This window comes from Lithobates pipiens, unplaced genomic scaffold (genome assembly GCF_037356315.1).
Source record: "Lithobates pipiens isolate NorthernLeopardFrog02 unplaced genomic scaffold, aLitPip1_a1.2 Scaffold_30, whole genome shotgun sequence".
NCBI classification, from domain to species: Eukaryota; Metazoa; Chordata; class Amphibia; order Anura; family Ranidae; genus Lithobates; species Lithobates pipiens.
The window spans coordinates 151,634,980-151,649,266 of NW_027507791.1; the positions used below are offsets into that span (position 1 = coordinate 151,634,980).

Consider the following 14,287-nt stretch of genomic DNA (forward strand, 5'->3'; position numbering starts at 1 on the left):
ATAACTTCTTAAAGTTCTCATTTACGCACACATCAATGTAGTCCTTACATCGCTCAAATCATCATATTATGTGGTGCTGTTTTTTTAGACCACTAATCCCACCCGGCAATTCATATTTTAGGGTGCCTTGGAGACCCTTTATACAGAGGTCTTTCCCTTTTCTATGGTCTTATTTGAAGGTAGCAGCATATAAACCATGGTCTTGGTGGAGGAGTTCTTGTGTCCTTAAAGCTCAGTGTGCAGGTCCCACTCCTCTGCGTTTGTGATCTGTTCCTAATACAAAACTAAAGCATGATTGTAGTGGACGGGTTTTTTTTTTTTTTTTTGCTGGCTTGCTTGTGGCTTTTCTGCTTACCAGTGTCTTATTTACTCCTGAAGGCAGCAATATAACCCTGGTGTATCAGACTGAGTCCTTCGTGCCCAATGAGCTCCAAGAAACTGATTTTATGGTAAGAAGGGCAATCTTGTTTTTTTCAGGGGTTTTTTTCCCCATCTTTGCATCTAGTGATTCTGCCAGTGACACAGTTCCTGCTGACCATGCTCACTCACCCTACTATGAAGAAGCAGAGTTGTCACTCCAAAACATGACTACAAAAGCTTCCACCTTTCCACTTCTCCAAAATATGAGGAGTAGGGGTTTTGTTGTCCTTGGAGATATCTGGGGAAAATGCAGAGTGCATAGGGAGAGGGGGAGGTTGTAAAAAAAAAAAAAAAATAGTGCACTTGTCCTTTAGCTTTTTATTAAAAATATTCTCTTGGGATATGATGTTCCTTAGGATGGTCATAAATCTAACTTTCTTTGAAATATGCAAAAATTATCAATGAAACTTCATAAAAACTCACTGTACTGTGAAGAAAGACAATTGTCACCTCTAGTAGCCTTCACTTCACATCTATGGAACGTGAGGAGCAAGGGTTTGGTTGTTGGCTGGAAACAATGTAAGTGATGATACTGCTGCATAGGCAGTGTTCACACGGAGGGGGAAGTGATGTAGAAAATGCCTACATGAGTTTTACATTTTACTCTTTAGAAAGTGAACTTGTTAGTGATTTCCACGTAGGAAGAGGAAGGAAGGAATGTGCTGTGACTAGACCAGCTCTCTGCTAATCTATTTATAGCACCCACCCTGACACAAATTTTCAGGCTGGTTTTATCTTTGTCGGAAAACTTGTCAAGTTATCATGCTGATTACAGAAGAACAGAGCAGCAGAAAGACATGAGGCTCAGGGCTTTGGAGAGAGATAAAAAAATACTACAGATATACTATGGGGCTTATTTACGAAAGGCAAATCCACTTTGCACGCAAATGCACTTGGAAGTGCAGTCGCTCTAAATCTAAAGGGGTAGATCTGAAATGAGTGGAAGATCTGCTGATTTTATCATCCAATCATGTGCAAGCTAAAATGCTGTTTTTTTTTAATTTTTTTTTTTTTTTTTTTTTTTTTTTTTTTAATTCTTCCTTGCATCTACAGTGACTTTACTTCCAAATGCACTTGCAGTGCAAAGTGTATTTTACTTTAGTAAATAACCCCCTATGTGCTTGGATAAAATTACATGAATCAGGTTTACATCCATTTTAAGTCTAAATATTATCCCAAACTCACACCTACTATTATGGATACAAGCATAGTATTCTAGTGAATATGAGAATAATACCAATGGTTATCATATTAACCACTTCATGAAAAACCTACCTGTAAGTCATTATGTTGAAGTGGTTGTACCGGGGTGATGCCTGCAGCCAGAGGCATCACAACGGTACCGTTTTGTTAGAGCTGGCGGTTGGCTTTCAAGTAATAACTGATGCAGCCAACAAGCCGCTCATTGTTATCACAAGCAGTGGGAGGAGACGACGTCCCCCCTACTCCCGCGACTCTGCCTGGGTCTCCTGTCCCACCAGGAGACCTGAGCGACCAGCCGCCACGTCCGAGGGCTGCCCAAAGACCCGAACAATGCTGGAATCTGCTTCGATCAGGTCTTCAATGTAGTAAAGCGCCTCAACCCAGAGTGCTTGTGCGCCAAAGAAACTGCATATGCAAGTTGTGTCTGCGAATGTAAACAGTGTTCGAATCACACATGTGAGGTATTGCCGCGATCATTGGAGCGAGAGCAATAATTCTGTTAAAAGACCTCCTCAGCAACTCCAAATGGGTAACTGTTACGTTTTTAAACATTGCCTATGGAGATTTTTAAGTACCGTAGTTTGTCTCCATTCCATGAGTGAGTGCAATTTAAAAGCACAACATGTTGAGTATCTGTAACCTCTTCATTCGCAATATGCAAAAAAAGGGATAACGTTAATGTGTTTTTTTAATTCAGACGTGTTTTTTTCCCCCAAAAAATTGTGTTTGAAAGACTGCTGTGCAAAGGCCATGCCACATAAAATATTGCAACGACCGCCATGTTGTTCTCTAGGGTCTTTGCAAAAAAATATATATATGTTTGGGGTTTCGAAGTAATTTTCTAGCAAAAAAAATAGTGATTTTAACTTGTAAACCACAATTGTCAGAAATAGGCTTGGTCTTGAAATGGTTAAAATGTATTTAAATGAAAGTTAGTGTGCAAAATTTCATAAAGAATTCTAAACAAAAACTTTTTCGTAAACTTATTTGATTTGTTGTGCAGAAATCCCTGTTAAGTACAATAAACCTTTACCTGCAGATTTCAAACTCCCACACTATAAAATAGCTAAACCTATTTTTCTTTTACTGTTTCCTTTAGACATATTGAGGGGTGACAGATTTCCTCCGAAGTATGTGGTGATCAGTGAAGGAGAGACAAACTGCCATGTTTTTTTCCTGAGACATCAGACTGTGGCTGGAAGCTGAAGATGCGGTCATGGACAGGCTCCTGGCGTTGGATAATGCTCATTCTTTGTGCCTGGGGCACATTGTTGTTTTACATTGGCGGGCATTTGGTACGAGACAATGATAGCCCTGACCACTCCAGTAGAGAACTGTCTAAAATACTGGCTAAGCTTGAACGATTAAAACAACAAAATGAAGACTTGAGGAGAATGGCGGAATCCCTTAGGTAAGCAGTCCAGAGCTTTAAAGTTGTTTAGGTTATGGCATTTTTAAAGTTTAAATCCTGCTATGAAATAAGCATGCGACTCCCCATGCTCAAATGTCTTTTAAAGGACTAGTTTGCTTTTAGTAATGTTACATGTTACACCCATATTTGGTAACACGTTAAAGGGTTACTAAAGGTTTGGTTTTTTATTTTATTTTTTATTTTTTTAATGACATATCATACTTGCCTCCACTGTGCAGTTGGTTAAGCAGGTTTTTGGTTTTTTACCTTAATACATAGAATACATTAAGGCGAAAAACCATAATGTGCACATCTCTCCACAACTCCTCTTATAGGGTCCCCGGCTGGTGATCTTGGCCTCTCCTCCTTGCTATGGTGGGCGCAGGTGCGTGCACGCTCCCCAGCTGTGTGTGTCTATAGAGCCTTGCCACTCCCACTTCCCCCTTACAGCATTTAATTGACAGCAGTAGGAGCTAATGGCTCCTGCTGCTGCCCAAGTTCCTGGGTGAAGAGACATGTGACAAGCATACAAAGCTTGACAGCAAAATTTTTAAGAGCTTATTTGGCACGTTGTACAATCGAACAGCCCATTGAAGTGAATGGGCTGCCTTATGCACGATGTGTGAAATTCATCATACATATACAATGATGGTACCCTCACTGCTGAGAAGTACAAGTAGTTCCAGACATTGCTTTTGCCAAAATTGAAGCATCACTTGACCCTCTGAGCTCTTAAATTGTAAGCTCTAACAAGCAGGGCCCTCTGATTCCTCCTCTATTGTATTGAATTCTATTGTAACTGTACTGTCTGTCCTCGTGTTGTAAAGCTCTGCTCAAACTATTGGTGCTATATAAATTCTGTATAATCATAATAATATAATAATATAAGAATAGAATGCTCTTAAAGAAATGAAACAAAAATAGTAATACAACTTTCGCCATTCAAAAATTGTAAGCATGCAGCTCAATACCTAAATTACATATAAGCCCAATTACTAACATTTCATATCTTTTAAATGTTCATGTGAAGGCATTTTCAATCTTTTTACACTTGTCATTAACCGCTTCCCGACCGCCTCACAAAGATATACTGCGGCAGAAGGGCATGTACAGGCGGATTAACATACCTGTACGTTGCCCTTTAAAGTGGAAGTAAACCCTCCAACTGTTTTCAGTCAAGGAAGCTGCCATCTTGGCCTCTAATAATTCTTCAACTGCCATAATTCTGCACATGTGATCAGTTATGACACCAGCCATTGGATGGTTTGAAAGTTTGGTTGAGAGCACAACCAATGTGAAAGTTAGCATTTCCGGCATGCCGGGAATGTAAGTGTTTTTTGAAACTGGGTTTACTCCCGCTTTAACCACTTCGCATCCAGGCCAATTCTGACATTTTTCTCCTACATGTAAAATTCATAATTTTTTTGCTAGAAAATTACATAGAACCCCCAAACATTATATATGTTTTTTTTTTTAAGCAAAGACCCTAGAGAATACAATGGTTGCAACTTTTTATCTCGCACAGTATTTGCGCAGCAATTTTTCGAACACGGTTTTTTCTGAAAAAAACTGTTTCATGCTTAAAAAAAAAAGTGTAGTTAGCCCAATTTTTTTTGCATAATGTGAAAGATGAAGATATGCCGAGTAAATACCCAACATTTCATTCTTCAAAATTGCACACGCTCATAGAATGGCGCCAAACTTTGGTATTTAAAAATCCTCATAGGCGACGCTTTAAATTTTTTTACTGGTTACATGTTTTGAGTTAGAGGAGGTCTAGGGCTAGAATTATTGCTCTCGCTCTTCGCAGTGATAACTCACATGTGTGGTTTGAACACCATTTTCATATGTGGGCGGGACTTGCGCATGCGTTAGCTTCTGCGTACGAGCTCATGGTGACAGGGGCGCTTTAAAATTATTTTTTATTTTTTTGTTTGACACTTTAAAAAAATAAAAATAAAAAGATTACTTTTATTCCTATTACAAGGAATGTAAACATCCCTTGTAATAGGAATATGGCATGATCTGACCTATTTACAGTGAGATATGGGGTCAAAAAGACCCCACATCTCACCTCTAGGCTGGGAAGCCTAAAAAAAATGATCACAGCTTCTCAGCCGAGAGCGGGGCCGTTATTTGAATGCAGAGGCCGGGCGTGACGTCATAACATTGCGCCCAGCCTCCGAATGATCATAGAGACTCTGGCGACCATCTGGTCCACCGTAAATCTCTGATTACCATCCGGGGGCCTGCGGATCCTGTGTCCGACCCACCGACGTAAGCGGTGAGTTGGTAGAAGCACCAGAGGGCTGTGGGAGGGGGGGAACGTCCCCTCCCACCGCCCGTAAGAACGATCAAGCAGTAGAACAGCCGCTATGATCATTCTTATGGTGCAGGGAATCGCCGGCTGAAAATGCCGATATCTGAATGATGTCTGTAGCCTCAGGCATCATTCAGATATAACACCACAAAGCCGAGGCCGTCATATGATGTACCTTGGGCGCCAAGTGGTTAAAGCGGGGTTCCACCCTAAAGTGGAACCTCCGCTGATCGGAACCCTCCCCCCCCCCCCCCTCCGGTGTCACAATTGGCACCTTTCAGGGGGGAGGGGGGTGGAGATACCTGTCAAAGACAGGTATTTACACCCACTTCCGGGCATAGACTCCCGTGGGAGTCTACGCCATTTCCTGTCCTGCCGCGCTGTCTGCTGGGACACACAAGGGTCACAGAGACAGCGCGGAGAATTCCTATTGGGCTGCGCGACTCGCGCATGCGCAGTAGGGAACCGGGAAGTGAAGCCGATTCTCTTCACTTCCTGATTCCCTCACCTAGAATGGTGACGGCAGCAGTCGAGAGCCGAGCGATCGATCGACCTCGGCTGCCGGCATCGCTGGAACCCGGGACAGGTGAGTGTCCATTTATTAAAAGTTAGCAGCTGTAGTATTTATATCTGCTGGCTTTTAATAATTTTTTTTTTTTTTTGGTGGAATCCCTCTTTAAGAAGCAACTTGCGATCCTCATGGTGAGGAAGAATGGGGAGGTGCTAATGTAAACAAACATCTCCCCGTTCTGTCTAATGACACTATCACTGATCAGCACTCCCTGTATTTGGGAGCGGTGATAAGTGACATGTCACACACACACAGCCCCCCCCCCAGTTAGAATCACTCCCTAGGACACTGTTAACCCCCGCAGTGCCACCTAGTAGTTAACCCCATCACTGCCAGTGACGTTTTTACAGTAATCAATGCAATTTTTTAGCATTGATCTCTGTATTGATGACAATGGTCCCGAAAATGTGTCAAAATTGTCCGATGTGTCCGCCATAATGTCGCAGTCCCAACTTCAATACAGGGCACTTTCGCCCCCTTCCTTCCCAGCCCAATTTTCAGCTTTCATCGCTCTAGCGCTTTCAGTGACAATTGCGCGGTCATGCTACACTGTACCCAAATGAAATTTTTATATTTTTGTTCGCACAAATTAGATTTATTTTGGTGGTATTTATTCACGACTCCATTTTTTATTTTTTGCGATATAAGCGCAAAAAAAGCGGAAATTTGGAAAAATAACAATATTTTCTTTTTTCTATTTTAAAAGAAATCCAATAAAATCTAATTTTGTCATAAATTTAAGCCAAAATGTATTCTGCTACATGTTTTTGGTAAAAAAAATTCCGTTAAGTGTATAATAATTGGTTTGTGTGATCACGGACATATGTACGCAAATGATCATGTACATATGTGTGCAGGTGATCACGTACATATGTGTGCAGATAATCATTGGGACATGTGATTTTAGTGGGACATATGTGGGGGACATGTTTTTATTATTAGGGACATGTGTATTTAATATTTGGGGACATGTATGTTTTGGGGACATGTGTGGGGACATTGTGTTTATACTGTGTGGTGTGTTTACACTGTGTGTGGTGATTTGTGTTTACACTAGACTGATGATCAGTGAGTAAAAAGCTGTAAAAAACAGCTCATACTCACTGATCATCAGCTGGCTGCAGCGATCTGCTCTCCTCTCCTCAGCGATGACTTCTGTGTGAGGAGAGGAGGAGCCTTGTTTGTTTACATCACATGACGGCCGTGATTGGACACGGCCGTCATGTGATCAGGAAGGCCAATCACAGAGCCCTCCTGCCGATCTGAGATGCGCCGTGTCTGGGTGACACGGGCGCATCGGGATCAGGCCGCTGCACGGGCACGCGCGCGATCCCGCTCCTTCTGATGGACGTTCCTGAACGTCCTATCAGAAGTAGACGGCTCCCACCTGGCCGTATATGTGCATTGGCTGGGTGGGAAGTGGATAAAGATCGCTGCCATTACTAGTAAAAAAAAAAAAAAAATTATAAAAATGCCATAAAACTATCCTCTATTTTGTAAACGCTATAACTTTTGCGCAAACCAATCAATCCCTTATTGCGATTTTTTTTTTTATTTTTTTTTATTTATTTTTTTGCTTTTTTAGCTTTTTTTTTACCCTTTTTAACCATTTTATATGTAGAAGAATATGTAGCGGCCTAAACTGAGGGGAAAAAAAATGTTTTGTATATTTTCTGGGGATATTTATTATAGCAAAAAGTAAGAAATGCTTTTTTTTTTTAATTCTTTAATAATTGTTTGTTTATAGCGAAAAAATAAAAACCGCAGAGATGATCAAATACCACCAAAAGAAAGCTTTATTTGTGGGCAAAAAAGGACATACAGTAAATTTTGTTTGGGAGCCATGTCGCAGGACCGCGCAATTGTCAGTTAAAGCGACGCAGTGCCGAATCACAAAAAGTGATCTGGTCAGGAAGGGGGTCAATTCTTCCAGGGCTGAAGTGGTTAAGGAACATGTTAGTTTTTCCATGAAAGTTCTTTATCAGGCATTTCTGTTAAAGGGTCACTGACTTCCATTTTTTATTTTTTGTTTTAGCCCTTTCTCAAACTTCTATGGGAAGGAAGCAGCACTGAGATGCAAAAAAAGAATAAAAAGATAATTTTCTGAAGCCAAACAGGCAGTTTAAAAAGGTTAGATTTACTCAAGCAAACATAGGGAATGATACTATATAGAAAAAAAATCTGCACTAGTGTGTTATCAAAATAAATACAGCATCTGTGCACTAAAACCTAAATAAAAGATTTAATCAAATATGTATGTCCTAAAAGTGCAGTGCTAAAAAAAATGACCATGTGCAAAACACCACATATGACCTAGTGCAAAACCTTTTTGAAGTGAACAGAAAATCCAATAAAATATTATTCAATCCAAAAATGTATGCTAAAGTAAAAAAGATATTCATATATTCATAAAGTGCAAAGTAAATATATTGATCACTAAAGTGCTCCTATGCAAACAGTTCATGCATGCCAGTGTCCCACACTGGATAGATTGATCCTGACAGACACCTTCACCATAAATCAGATGGGGGGCTTACCAGACCACCAGCGCTCTTACGTAGGAAGATCATTCAGTGCTTATTGGTCTCTGATCTTCAAATGGAAACCCCGAAATGTTCCCCCGCCAGCCTCACTGTGTTCCTCTTATGGTGACAGAATGATCCAGCTCAGTCTCAGATGAGATAGATGGATGAATCCTCAGAGTTAAAATTGGTAAAAAAAACAGGGAGACTCCTCATGGTGTAGTATGGTCTCAACTGTTTTATTTTAAAATCGGCGCACTTGCATATAAAACAAAGATGCTGCTGGCATGGATGCAGGGCTGTTTTTTTCAGTTAACCTATGGTGGAGCTTTTTCTTTCCCAGGAGAATTATCTAAAGTTCAGCCGTGAGCGTAACCCTGATGACGTTGCATATAATGAAACGATCGTAGGGACACGGCACACACTGCTGCACGAGTACTTTTTTTAATTTGACTGTTTGAAGGATAGCACTGGCCATGGTGGACAGATTTACAGCCAGCAGCATATTTGTTATATATGTAAGTGCACTGATTTTAAAATAAGAGACCATACTACACCATGAGGAGTCTCCCTGTTTAACTCTGAAGATTCAGCCATCCATCCCATCTGAGACTGTGAGCTGGATCATCTTGTCACCATAAGAGGAACACAGTGAGGCTGGCGGGGAAACATTTCCAGATTCCCATCTGAGGATCAGAGATCCCAATAAGCGCTGAATGATCTTCCCAAGTAAGGAAGAGCGCTGGTGGTCTGGTAAGCTCCCATCTGATTTATGGAGAAGGTGTCTGTCAGGATTGATTTATCCAGTTTGGGACACTAGCATGCATGAACTGTTCGAGCACTTTAGTGATCAATTTATGAACTTTTCACTTGATGAATACATTTTGCACAAGGACGTTTTTGGTTTGAATAATATTTTGTTTGGATTTTCTGTTCACTTTAAAGGTTTTGCATTAAGTGATGATCATAAATAGCTTAGAGAAATGTGGGTTTATCAAAAATACAAAACAAATCTTCTACTCTTTACAGTGAGAACCGAGTGATCAAGCACTGCTCATAACTCGGTTCTCTCCTCCGCTCTGAGCAAAGAGCTGTGACCCAGTCACCGGCTTTATTCTCTGCCCCTCCATCACTCAGTGGAGCACTGGGCTGGAGAGGGGCCAGCTGGCTGAGTCTCTTAGTGGCGATGCTGAGAGGCTGAGCCAGCTGGCAATCCAGGCATGTGGGTGGATCCCAACTGTAAAGTTGGGATCTTTCCCTAGCCTGAAACAGAGTGACGTGAGCCGACAGTAATCAGCAGTATATAGCAGTCCTATGACTTCTATTAGTGTCCAGCCGAGCATTTCTTAAAGCTTGTAGGAGTTTTCATTCTCCTCTGGCTATTTTATGAGGCAGCATGACCCCTGACCCTCTGTCTGGACAGTGCCCTTTGCTAATCACATGCACCCTCCACGGAAAAAATAAACACCTAGCAATACACACCAAACTGAGTAAGTGCCACCGACGGTTCTATACTATCAGGAGATGGATTTGGGACTATTACAGAAGGAGAGATTCAGAGAAGACAGGATCAAACAGCCTTTTTACCCAGTGCGCAGGATTAACCCCACCGTGAGTATAACAAGCATGCGTTACTGCATATACAGACTGATTTTACTGCTGTGGATTTAGTAACACTTTAAGGTAATTTTGATCTTGTGAAATGTATGGGGCTTGAGAGACAATTCTAAATACCTTGCAGAGCTTAATAGTAACAATCAATTATGATTTGCGCACACACAAGTCACATTTTGCTCTAGATACTGTTTCACGCTTGAATAAGTCATGGCTGGGTTAGGTTACCACTCCACCCTGACCCCTATTCATGTGGGTTAGTGTTACGTTTAGTTGTCTAGTTACTGTTTCACAGGTCTATGTCATTTGAATTCTCATACAACCCCAATTCTAAAAAAGGTTGGAGCATTGTTTGAAATCTACATAAAAACAGAATGCAATGATTTGCAAATCTTATAAACCCATGTTTTAGTCACAATAGAAAATATAAAACGCATCAAGTTTAAACTGAGAAAACTTACAATTTTAGTAAACGAAATAGGAGAATTTTGAAATGAATGGCACCAACATGTCTCAGAAAAGTTTGGACAGGGCAACAAAAAACTGTAAGTAGCACGAACAAAAAAGAGCATTTTGCAACTAATTAGGTTAACTTGCAAAATGTCGGTCACACGGGTATAAAAAGAGTATCTCGGAGAGTAGGAATGCATCAAAAGTAAAGGTGATTCACCAATCTGTGAAAAGCTGTGTCTAAAAATTGTCTAAGGATTTCAGAATATGTTCCTGAATGTAAAATTGCAAAGACTTTATATAATCTACAGTACATAATATCAAGATTCAGAGAAGCTGGAGAAATGTTGTGCGCAAGGGACAAGGCCAAAATACAATATTGGATGCCCATGATCTTTCAGGCCCTCAAACAGCAGTGCAATAAAAATGGGTATAATTCTGTGATCACTTAATCTGCTTAGGAATTCTGTCCACTGGGCCATCCAAAAATACAAAGTGAAGGTCTGTCACATGAAGCCATATCTCAACATGCTCCAGAAAACGCCTCTGTCTTCTCTAGGCCAAATCTCATTTAAAATGGTCTTTTGAAAAGTGGAATACTGTTCTGTGGGTGGATGAATCGAAATCTTACATTCTTTTTTGGTAACCATAGGCACCATATCCTCGGACTAAAGAGGAGATGGACCTTTTTTTTTCTTTTTGGCACTCAATTCAAAAGCCTGCATCTCTGATGAAATGGGGTTGCTGCATATGGAATTGGACAGCTTGCACATCTGCAAAGACACCATCAGAGCAGAAAGATATATCCAGGTTTTAGAGCAGCATATGCTCCTATCTAGATGATGACTTTTTCAGGGATGACATTGCATATTTCAGCAAGACCATGTTTTTTATCCACATACTGCATCTATGACAACAGCATGGCCTTGTAGTGGAACAGTTTGGGTGCTTAACTGACCTACTTGCAGTCCAGACCTTCTGCCAATTTAAAAATATTTGGTGCATATTGAAATGAAAAATATGACAATAAAGACTGAAGACTGTTGAGCAGTTAAAATCTTAGAACAACCTTTCTCCCCCAACACTGCGGCAACTGGTCTTCTCAGTTTCCAGACATTTGTAGAGTGTTAAGAAGGAATCCTATACCCTAGTAAGCATGGCCCTGTTCCAACTTTTTTGAGACCTGTTCCTGCCATCAATTTCAAAATTACCCCCCCCCCCCCCCCCCAAATGGTTTAAACTCAATTTTATCAGTTTAAGTTTTAAACAGTTTAGTAAACTTTTAATCTGTTTTCTCTTTTCTATTGTGAATAAAATATGAGATTTGAAAATCATTGCGTTTTTATTTAGTTTTTACAGAGCATTTCAACGTCTTTGGAATTGGGAGTTGTAGACTCAAATTGATGCAGCTTCAAGATAAAATTTTCTATATGTAAACTCATCTTTCATAGTAGCATACCGTTTCACAAGTGATTGAGGATAAACTAGAAAATCCCAGTTTTAAAGTTGTGGGCTATTAGTTGCTTTAGTAACCATTTCCCAACGAAACAACGTACCCGTACGTCGTTTAACCACTTGCTTACTGGGCACTTAAACCCCCCTCATGCCCAGACCAATTTTCAGCTTTCAGCGCTGATGCACTTTGAATGACAATTGCGCGGGCATACAACACTGTACCCAAATGAAATTTTTATCATTTTTTTTCCCACAAATAGAGCTTTCTTTTGGTGGTATTTAATTACAGCTGGGAGTTTTATTTTTTGCTAAACAAACAAAAAAAGATGCAAAAAATAAAAACAGGTCATTTTTCTCCTTCATTGAAGTGCGCTGATGAGCCGGCACTGATAGGCTGCACTGGTGGGCACTGATGGGCAAAGATGGGCACAGATAAGATGGCACGGATGGGTGGCACTAAGGGGCACTGATAGGTGGCACTGCTGGGCACTGGTAGATGACACTGATGGGCACAGATATGTGGCACTGGGGTGCAGCACTTTTGTTGAGGCAGATTTTGGGCACTGCTGGGTGGCACTGTGGGCACTGCTGGGTGGCACTGTGGGCACTGCTGGGTGGCACTGACAGGGGGGACACATTTTTTATTGATGTGGCACTGGCAGGTGGGCACTGGCAGGGGGCAGGTGGGCACTGGCAGGGCTGGCCGTTGTCGGCTCTTTTTTTTTTTTCTCCTCGCGCTGTCAGCACGAGGAGGAATAATAGCAGATTACCGGCTCGGTTGTATCACATGATCAGCTGTCATTGGCTGACAGCTGATCACGTGATAAGGGGTCGGGGTCGACCCCTTGCTCGGATCAATGATCAGGCGAGTCTCATAGACTCGCCGATCAGAGAGTGCGCCGCGAGGGGCGCGCAAGCCGCTCGTGCACGGGACGACGTCAATAGACGTAGTCCCGGCAAAGGAGATCCGTGATGTAGCCGTCATTCGGCTATAGCGCGGGTCTCAAGTGGTTAAGCATGTGGTTGTACTGGGTTGATGCCTGCATCTGCAGGCTTCACCCTGGTACCAGTTTTTAGAGCTGGCGGTCAGCTTTCTTGTGATAATGACCAATGCGGATTAGCCACTCGGCCATTATCAAAATAAGTGTGAGGGGATGTAGCCTGGAAGTGGCATCACAATGCCACTTTTGATATACTCTTCTGCAAACGGCAGCGATTTAAAAAAAATCCAAAGTATTCAAATGCACAGGTTTTGGCATTTTGAATACTTTTAAGTGCAGTGGAGGAGTTTGGGGTCTTTTAGACCCCAGATTCCTTCATAAAGAGTACCTGTCACTTCCTATTACTGTCGCAAGGGATATTTACATTCCTTGTGACAGCAATAAGTGATCCAATTTTTTCTTTTAACAGTATAATAAATGTAATTTAATAAAGGAAAAATTTCAAGCGCCCCACGTGCTTGCACCCCTAAATATAAACAGCGTTCAATTCACACATGTGAGGTATCGCAACGATCGTCAGAGGGAGAGCAATAATTGTAGCAAAAGACCTCCTCTGTAACTCTAAACTGGTAACCGTTAAAAATGTTTAAAACATCGCCTATGGAGATCTTTAGGTGCCTTCGTTTGTCACCGTTCCACAAGTGTGCGCAATTTTAACATGTTGGGTATCTATTTACTTGGCATGACATCTTTCACAATATACAAAAACATTTAAGTTAATTCAGTGAAGTTTATTTTTTCCAAAAAGTCTTAATATATATATATATATATATATATATATATATATATATATATATATATATATATATATATATATATATTAATATAAAATAATATATATAAAATGTGTGTGTAAATAATATGGACCTTGGGACAGGTAAGTGTGTAAGCCAGCAGTTACAATTTTTGTAGCTGCTGACCTTTAAAAAAAAAAAAATGGAGAAATCACTGTTGCGCTAATTTCTAACACTCCCACCGCATCCCATATTGACAGATTTGTAAAGAAAAGAATTCTCTGCGGGGGATTGTACGGGTGGTGGTATATTTGAGGGAAAAAAAGTGTGAGTATGTAAAAGTTAAAGATGTTATACAAATTGCAGTGTTAAATGTTCATAAAAACATAGGATATAAATTACAAATGCACTTGCTTTTACATTTGCTTTGTTTGTTGAATCACTCATAGACTCCAAAAGGGGTCATATACTAAATGTGATTGTACTAAATCCCAACATGTTTCAGGAAAATGGGGGCAACGGTATTCACTTCCTTCCCCAGGAGTTTAAGCAGCAAAGGCAAGCTGTATAGAGTCTAATAAAGAAA

At 40.8% G+C, this 14,287-nt stretch overlaps 1 protein-coding gene across 17 annotated transcripts in view; it reads left to right on the plus strand.

Moving 5' to 3' along the window:
* Window positions 1-14,287, plus strand: part of FUT8 (fucosyltransferase 8) — a 308,566-nt gene that overhangs the window by 120,108 nt on the left and 174,171 nt on the right. For 15 of the 17 annotated variants that reach the window (XM_077464962.1, XM_077464964.1, XM_077464960.1 and 12 more), the window contains one exon: window positions 2,723-3,034. The exons of 1 other annotated variant lie outside the window; for it this stretch is intronic. In XM_077464962.1, coding sequence (XP_077321088.1) covers window positions 2,832-3,034 — 203 coding nt within the window. In that variant the 5' untranslated portion in view covers window positions 2,723-2,831. Of the gene's footprint in view, window positions 1-378; window positions 450-2,722; window positions 3,035-14,287 lie in introns of all 17 variants that reach the window. One more of the 17 variants, XM_077464961.1, reaches the window with a different exon arrangement.